The sequence below is a fragment of the Ascidiella aspersa genome, chromosome 3 (genome assembly GCF_963924565.1).
Source record: "Ascidiella aspersa chromosome 3, kaAscAspe10.2, whole genome shotgun sequence".
Classification (NCBI taxonomy): Eukaryota; Metazoa; Chordata; class Ascidiacea; order Phlebobranchia; family Ascidiidae; genus Ascidiella; species Ascidiella aspersa.
Window position 1 is genome coordinate 2,061,885 of NC_139449.1, and position 9,702 is coordinate 2,071,586.

The 9,702-nt window shown below is 33.3% G+C and overlaps 1 protein-coding gene across 1 annotated transcript; it reads left to right on the forward strand.

Annotated features, from left to right (window-relative positions):
• The first annotated feature begins 7,670 nt into the window (after positions 1–7,670).
• LOC146158063 (uncharacterized) lies at positions 7,671–9,343 on the forward strand. The gene is made up of 4 exons (XM_083385990.1): positions 7,671–7,895; positions 8,308–8,339; positions 9,012–9,130; positions 9,255–9,343. The coding sequence occupies exons 1-3, from the start codon at positions 7,699–7,701 to the stop codon at positions 9,128–9,130; spliced, it is 348 nt and encodes a 115-aa protein (XP_083242116.1). The 5' UTR covers positions 7,671–7,698; the 3' UTR covers positions 9,255–9,343.
• Positions 9,344–9,702: the final 359 nt, after the last annotated feature.

The following is a 9,702-nucleotide window of genomic DNA, read 5'->3' on the forward strand; positions in this document are numbered from 1 at the left end:
ATTAATTACAGTTTTTAATGTAATTGTAATGTAATTGAAATATTAAAGGGAGTAATTGTAATTGAGCTCAATTGATGTAGTTGATCCAACTCTGCTCATACCCAATCACAACAAATCTATCTATATATACCTACAAAAATATCAAAAAAAAATATCCCATCCTCGCCGCCAATGTTGTATTCTCGATCAGAACAGTGAAGTAATGGGCAACGAAACAAAACCAACCACGGTTTAAGTAGCAAAGAAATCAAATAGCATAGCAGCACAATAGCACTGTAATCAATCAGCAATCAGCACAAGAATGCGAATAACGTAATTAAGCCGCAGGGTGCGAAACGACTACAGTACATGGCTCAAAATGCGTAATACTTAACACCTACTACATTCGGCCACCCCACCAAATCAAACAGTGACCAATGAGTTGAGAAACAAAATAGGCAATCGCATAAATTAGTTCGAACTTAACTATTATAAGCTATGTCTTCGTATTGGTTCCGTAATTTTCTTAATTTCTGGAAAAATCTCAGAACCAATCTCAATGGATCTAATCCGTCGGCAAACCAACAAAATAAAACCGCCACCGATTTTGCATCGTGACCCATGGGTTAAAATATACATTAAGTGAACAGATAAGGCCGTAAACTGTAAATCGTATTAGGTCGCAATAGCATAGGGCAGTGGTTCTCAACCGGGGTGCCGCGGCGCCCTGGTCTGCCATTTCTTATACTTAAGGGTGCCGATAGGTATTTGAGAATTGTTACGAATCTGATTTATGCTAAATTGGTAAGCTTCTTGACACAACTATTTGTGCACGATTAGAGACCATTATATCAAATGACATTTTCCTTTATGTTTATAGTTCATTGTGTTGTTCCAGTTCCATTTATAGTGACATTTCAGTAAAATATTTTAACGAAAATTCCAGTCGGGGTGCCGAAATTCTATTTATTATTTTTTAGCGGTAAGCCATAAAATAGAATTACTGGCATAGGGTGGAATATTTGACAGTCTTGTCCCTATGAGTGGATTGTTGTATCTCTACCATACTTTTGTTATTTTTAGTAGACTACCCGAGCCGACGTTAAAAAGGCTAACAAGCTGTAAACCAAAAAGATGGAATATTAGAACATGGTCGGATATGTTCCAACCATGTATTGTGGGTGGCTGAGTTATATGAACATTTATTCCGATAACGATACCCAATATTTTAATCAAAGGGTATTGCGATGAGATAAAACTCATACAGAAGTAGTTTGCATTTTGTGAACGCTTCGAATAAATCTTAAGATAATGTTTGGAGGTTGTAGTTAGATGTAGACTAAACATCAAAGCTCATGCAGAAGTAGGTTGGATTTTTGAACGTTTCAAATAGTACTTAAGCTTTGATATTAATTCTACACCTAATACAACCCCCAGCATTTTGCTACAAAGTTGATTTGACTTAATATTACGAAGTCTATTCACTTATTATGTATTTTCTAACAACCCAGACCCGAAAAACGTACTGGTACTTCAAACTTAAAACTACTAGCAACAACGTAGTGCCTCATTTCCGTCCTGAAGTGAGAGTTTAGGAAATTAGTTAGCAGAAACAGGAAGTAGCTAATAACTAGTAGCACGATGTACTAACTCATACGTCCTGCTATGAACCCTTAATGCTCAAATGTAACTGGAGAGTTTAATTTTTTGTATACAAATCTTTAGCACGAAGGAAACCCCATCTATACAGCTAGCAACTGGTTTTAATTGTTATTAAATGAATTTACTCATCAAAAATATAAAGCACCATCACTAATGAATTTCCGATAACACTTCACTAATTAATTTCGGTGCCAGTTTTTAATAGAAACTGTCTACGGCATGCTATTTATTAAAAAAAACAATTCTGATATATTTATTTCGGCCAACGACATCGCTTGTGCGTGCCATAATATATTTAGTGCTTCGAAACGCTTTACAAGGCTATAGAATCAAATTCGTGCTCCGAGCAAGTTTTAAAACTTTAAATAAAATATTACCTATTTAACCATTACTTGAATTTTGTTAACCGAGGACAGAGTTATTGCTATTCTTGACCTAACAATAAAACCAAATTAAGACGTTGGCCAAAGGCAATTAATTTCAGTAATACAGTCAATTAAAATATTAACGGAACAGCCATATTAGTAAATACAATAAACTGAACTTTAGATTAGAATTGTAATTACCGGATTCCTAAAACTTACATTTAGAATTAATAATGAGAAATTATTCACAATCACTTAATTTTAAATTGTATTTTTCTCATAAGAATGCAAACTGTAAATTATTGTGCTAAAATTTCTACGTTTTAGTCGTTCCGAAATTTTCTGTTTCCACTGAGAAAGAACAATTGCCGTTGGACAGTAGCATTTTTGGTAAAATCCGAAAAATAATTATATTAGAACTAGAATTTGACCAAACAAGCAATTCAGAAATTCGTGTAGAATTAAAATTATAGTCGTATTTTTTGCTAAACTATTAAATGACAAAACTAGAATGATCTAGTTGTCCAAGCCTGGTCTTAGAACAATAATATTTAGATTATACAAAACTTCATTTTCCCAATATCCACATTTACTTAACCAGTGTTTCGAAAAGCGTAGGACGCGCATCAGAGACGAATTCAGGCTAAATCCATAAAAAAATGTTTGCCATTTTAATTTTATTTAAAGCAACTCGTTTGCGCTTTGGTAAAATCGATTACATCTCTCGTTTTCGATCGAGCGACAAAGTGCGTCTAGAAAAACTTATTGTCTGGTGAAAAACAACTTTGTGTTATCTAGGACTTTTTGCACTTTTCAGCGAAAAACACTAAACTTTAAAGTAAAGAAAAAGTAAGTTTTTAATATTTTCTGTTGTGACTTTTGCATTGTAAGTTTAAGGGACTTTGGTGCTAAAAGTTTAACACCTCTCCAAGCTTTTAAACATTTTAACAAAATAAAACGAACCGTGTGATATTGTTAAGGTTACTTCTTGTTGGGTCGCATTTGAACGCAACTTTATGACGTCATCTCTAGAAAAAAATTATGCTCCCTTAACAAAAATCCCTGAACCAGCCCCTGACCACGAGTATTTAAAGGTAAATCGGACCTTTTTTCGTTTCACACAAAATGCTACATTTTTTGCGATTTTGAAGTTATAAAAACGACTGCGGGACACATTGTTTAACTCAGTTATTCGTCACTGTAACAGATGCATTTAAAAAAATAGTGTTATTACTGCTAAAACGTTAAAAGATTAAAAAAACACATATTAAGTTTGTGAAGCCCTGTTTTAAACAAATAACCGCAATAGCTTAACTTACAAGTAAAGTAGTATACATAACAAAAATAGCTTAGCTAATTTAACGTGCACGTTAACTGAACCGAATTATACAATTAAAGGCGGTTTTGTATCATGGTTGCCAGTTAGGATTTTTTAAAGCCAAATTTGAAAATTTAGGCTTTTTTGAACCTCTTTGGATTTTATTTTTTCAAAAAAAAAATTCAAATGAAATTTGTCTTTTTTCGGCTTTTTTCGTTTTATTTAAAAATGTCATGAGTGTTATGTTAAGAAGAGATCAAGCTAACACAAAAAGAGAAAAAAAATCCAAAAAATATCACAAAGAGAAAAATTGCTAAGAAAAATTTGGGAAAACAAAAAAATTTGCCAGGAAAAAATTCCAAAAAGAGAAAAAAATTAAGAAAAATTGCCACAAAAAGAGAAATTCAATGTACCAGCATGACCATTTATTGCATTTTTTATTTATTTCAGGAAAAACATAAGCTTGTTAGAGTTTGAAATAGATTTGGCTTTTTTTTTAAGGTAAGTTTGGCTTTTTTCATTTTTTTCATCTGGCAACCCTGTTTTGTATAACAAATATTTACCTATCGCCGTTTGTTTGTTGGTGCTTAATGCCAGCTTTTTTTGTAAAATCTTGGCTTTACATTGAAATCCTATAATGCCAAAGTAACGATGTTGTCTACCGCTTTTGCAAACATCTTTGAAGGAAATGTTTATTGAAAGAGTTTGTTTAGTAAACACAATAATCATACGTCCTGTTATTCCAGTTAAAGCGAACCCTAATAACAGCACGAAAGGACCGTACGACGTTTTATGAGTCAAGGCTTCCGCATGAGATTTACATACAATATCTGGCGATAGGAAAATAGCAAGATGAGTAAAACGGTTGCTGCAAACTCTTCCTGTTTACCACACTTTACCATATGTTGTTATGATCTGTTTAATGTTAATCAAGAAAGATGTGATGGTTGATGAAAGACTCCATTTTTTTTCATATAGCTTTTGCAGTAAACAGCTCATTTTAAAATAACATAAGGCGCAGTAAGTCGTGGAAAGATGTTGGAAATGAATAGAGTTATTCGAAACGTTTAAAAGCTGCCTACTTTTGTATGTCATTTCAACACTTATAGCTACGGAGCTTCAAATTAGCTTAATAGTTACAATTTCCTGCATTAAAATACATTCTTATCCCAAAGTATGTGTGTTTTGTATTAAAATTTATTTAAAAAAAGATTTAAAAAAAAAAAATTAAAAAAAAATTAAAAAAAAACATTTAAAAACTTTATTTAAAAAAAAAATTTTAAACATAATAATAAAATAATATTTTTTATATTGGTTGGGTCTTTTTCAGAATAGTACTTTTTTGTTTTGTTTAGAAACAAAATTTGTCTAATTAACAAAAATTTTAATAGGAGATTCTTAAAGTTCTCAAAGCCGCAATACTTCCAATTTGTTTTTCTACACAATGTTTTCATATCCTACCTAGCGTAAGGTGTAGGTTGAAATTGTCAACGGCGAAATTAGATTCGTCGTTTATCTGGAGAAAGCCACCAAAAAAATTTTTTTTAACTTAAATAAAAATAAATAACAGGCTCACCAACGAAAATCTGCCCAAATCGCATGGAACTTGCATATACGCGACAAACGCTTTTTTCTTGAGGCAATAAAACTATTACCACTTGTTTGATTGTTTGCTGATCGGATTTATTTTCAGAAAATTCAAAAATAAAAATTAAATATATATATATATACAGAAATTTTTCACAGAGTTAACGCTTGAAAACGAAGCCTGTGTACGTGACAAAAATGAAGCTTGTATACGAAATAAAGAAGAAAATATATACGTGACAAACGGGTTTTTCCGACAACAATGTTTATCGAAAAAAGAGTCATTTCAGTCAAACCGTCAGACCATTATATTTTCTCTCCTAATTAAAATCATGAAATTTCTAGTTTGCAGCGGCACTTTTAAAATGAACCCTTTTCTTGTGAAACATAGCGCACAGTAGGGCGGGCTATCTTAACTCATCTCAGAAAAGCGGTTATCCGGGAGACATTTTCCTGTTTACAGATATTTTAAACCGCCTGCTGTTCTCATTGAGTCATACTGGTTTACTCGCGTTAACTTAAAAACAATTTTTTAAGACTTATTTTGTAAACCACAAAACAAAATCTTAAGCAGGACAGTGTTTTCAAAATTAATAAGAATAGGGACTCAATATTATTTACAATTTAATGTTTATTAGTAGTGTGATTATTTTTGGGCCTAAAAAAATAAAATATTATTTAAAACAAGTGTAAGTGTTAATGTAAGTAATAATTTTATTGTTTTACTGCCCGAAAGACTCGGCAGAAAAAAAATGTCACGGTACTGCAGTCAAAGATTTTTTATTTTTTTATTTGGACAAGTTTGTGACCTAATAATAATTTTTTGGGAAAAAGTTTTCGTCTGTTAGAAATCCATTGATTAAAACACCATATTGTTGATTTGAAGCACCGCATAAGGGTCTTGGCGTCGTTAGTAGTTAAACAACTAGCATTCAATGTAGAAAGAATTTAAATATTTGCAAGACAATTTCAACTTAAAAGACTATTTTTAAGACTTATTTTATTTTTGTAGTGACACAAAAACACTGCAAACCACAAAAACAAAATATAGTAAACTTATAAAAAACAAAATCTTAAGCAGGGTGGTATTTTTAAAATTGATATGGCTGGGGATTCAATATTATTTACAACCTAATGTTTATTATTATTGCGATTTTTTTTAACTAAAAATTAAGAAATTTGGACCATAAAAATTAAAATTTTGACAAATTTTAATTTAAATTTTGACAAATTTTAACCTAAAAACATATTTTTTACAAAGTTTTAAGAAAATAAAAATTCATTGATTTAAACAGCATATTGTTGTTTGACTTAAAGAACCGCAAAAGTTTCTTGGCGTCGTTAATAGTTAAACAACTAGAATTCGTTCTTTTAATTTGGTAAACGCTAAGAATTTGGATAATCGGAAGACACTCCACTGTTTACGGAGTTTCTAAAACGCCTGTTGATATCATTGAGTGGGGAATTTAAAAAACGTTTTGTCGTGACAATACTGAATCATTAATATTAACCAAGTTAATTAAAATGCGTAATGGAATGCGTTAAAGGCATCAGTCGTGCCACGAGTAACTCAATTATTTTCGTTTTTCAATTATTTCGCAGCAAACCGGAAAAACGTAGGTATATTGCAGCTGGTAAGTTAAAAAACAAACCGCGAAATTGGCAGTATAAAGGCGCGTGCGAATTCGTTGCAATCCAACAGTCGCTTCGAGTATAGTTGGAGAACCGACTTGAAAAAGCGAAAAAGCGAGTGGAAATGAAACGAATGGGGAGAAATCCCTGTAGAGTTGCTTAAACTACCAGGTTACAGCGGGCAATGCTGATAAGGTTGTTTCTCGACTTGCTTCCATCTGAGCCTGTATAGTTTCAGCGCGACGGTCCCGATTTGGCCGAGGTCGTGAGTTCGAACCTCACCACAGGCTAGTTGTTTTTTCTCCAGTCTGACTTGCTTGCATCATTAACCGACAGATTCCGTTAGTATACGATAATTTTTGTTAGATTCGTTTTCTTAGCGGGTGTTCAGAATATCAGGGAATTGCGTTTGGTATAGGGCTGGAATTTGTTTTACAGATTCTCGGCGCAAAATTGCATACAGCTGCATTTTTTTTATTCTGTATACTTTATGGAAAATTAAGTTCGATGGGCTTAATTTTCGCAATCTGTTGACTGGCCTTGTTAGTAAAGAATTCACAATGCATTCTCAAAATACTCGTAGTGAGTCCAAAACCTCGAGGTAAATTTGTCGCAAATATACTCGTTACTAACTCAAGTATTAACTCCGAGTAAATCTGCTATATACTCGTTTTTGTTCCGATTTGTTGGGTTGGACTCGTTATTTATTTAAATACTCGTCGTATTTTAATATACTCGTTTAAATTGGAGTACTCAGGTTGCACTTAACGTTACTTGTTATTTATTCGAGTATTTTGGAGTCGTCGCAAATTTAGAGTCTTTTACTGAGCAAACCATTTCCCCTTTTTAAAACTTTCATTTTGCACCGTTACGTTGAACAAGTTTCTATTGAAATGGGCAGAAGGCAACAATAATTAAAAAATATATTCCATTAAAAACATTAAAAACATTGTTTGGGGATTTAACGATCTTCTTCCCATATGGTAATTCAGAAAACCTTACTAAGACTGTGACAAAAATTATTTTGCACAAACCCAGGGTGTTTTGACGCCCCTTGTTGCATTTTTTAACTGCGAAAAAGTCATTTTTGCCGAACACGCCAAACATTGATTTTCTTTCTAGTTTTTAGTAAACATCTAAGTAGAAAAGAAAAACATGAACAAGTTGGTCATCTTCGCCCTGCTCTTCGCCGTTCTTCTCTTGGTCGACACTGACGCTTGGGGACGACGCCGCCGCCGCCGACGACGCCGACGCACCAGGCGCCGAAAGAGCTGGATCAGGCATGTCAACAAATGGGCAGGGCACGTCAAGAAGTGGGCCGGCCACGTGCAAAAGTGGACCAGCAAATTCGGGTAAGACTCAAAAATGTGTTACAGTGAGAACAAGGCGGTAACTTTGACGTCTGTGGGCAGTTTTTTAAGGTTTAACCTTTTAATCGCTAAGAAATTTCAAGAAACGACAACCTTTTTATATGTATGTAAAAATTACCACAGTATGTATTATAAAAACAACGTTAGTTGCTGAAACGATTTGGCCGAGGTCGTGAGTTCGAACCTCGCCGCAGGCTTGTTGTTAAATCCGACGGATTGCCGGTAAGCCATTTCGAATTATGCGTAGTTTAGGCAAAAATGCAGTTTTTTCCTTGGGTCCTGTATTTTATTTTGGGTCCTCATAAGTACACAAACTGTTACGTGTATTTTCCGAGTGTGGAAATTTTGCTAAATCGAAACTAAACTTTGTTTTTATATTGTTTTTTTTTTTCAGAGACGAATCTTTGAAAGACATGACAGTTGAAGGTGAGAGAGTAAAAATTAACCTAAAAATGAAAACGTTGTAATCTAAAGGGTTTTCTCAATAGTGAAAAAGTAAATGTATATAAAACAAGATATCTCCTTGCCCTTTTAAGCAAATGATGACAATGACTTTAAATTAAAGAAAATATTATTTGCACTTTTCTGTCGTGGTCAAATACAGTCATTTTATAGGACGTAAAGATAAATATTTTCCATCAAAGTCAAGTCAAGGACATAAGTCATTACAACACTGCAAATCATTTTGCCAACAAAATTGTTAAAGTGTTACCATATACCAGGGCTTTACTCAACTATTTTTAGCAAAAGTCCAGTTACAAAAGTTTAAAATTTGCTTAGTTCCTTTATAACTCGCATGCAATAATTTGCAGTCATACAAAATGTAATAAGGTATAATTTACGTATGTCCTTTGTTTCAACTAAGAACTCTGTAATGTCCGTTAATATAGAGAAGGGTTTTCAACGAACAGCAGCAATTGTTTGCCAAGAAAAAATATATATTTTGCTTCGCGAGGACCAGTGTAGACAAGGAATTTGAGAGATGACGTTATAATTTGATGCCACAATACAAATAGACCTATCCCAAAGGGTCCATAGACCCCAGTTTAAGAACCCCTGCTGTAATCTAACCTTGATTTTTTGTGTTCACTCGTTCAGAAATCGCTGCTTTGCACGATAATGAAGAATTCCGCCAGAAGCTTCGCGATGCCGGGGCAGAAGTCGATGAATTCGACGAAAAAGCAGAGGATGAACTCCTGGACATCACTGATGTTTAGGTGGGTTCGGCTCTATTCTACACTTGCTCGTTTCGAATCGGAAAGAAAGTAATAATATTATAAATCAACCCCTTTTGCAGTTTCTGTTTGCAGTTTCTAACTTTTTCTCGTTTGAAATTAACAGATGACCAAACCGTCCTCAACATCAATCCGTAGATGACAACATTTCACCCAACGATAAAGTTGTTTTCACTTCACTATCAATAAAAATCAGAGATTATTTTTGGGTCGTGTTTTGAACTGATTGCAAGCCCAACATTGGCCATATATCGTATTGCAAGGTTTATCATTTAATTGGATAGTTAAAATATAAAAGTAAGATTCTTGTTTTCGAATCAGATGATGTTTAGACTGTTCGGTAAAAACAAATGTTAAAGCACAGAAAAATTTCTTAAAAATCACAAAATATATATATATATATATCGCCGTATTTAAACAATCAGTCTTTGATAAGAAGCAAAATTTATATGCAGCTGTTTTTCAGCACTGCATTTTACAAAACCAAAATGAAAAAAGGCCTGACGTCACAAATGAATCGATATAAAATGGTGCGGATTAAACCGCGAAAATAA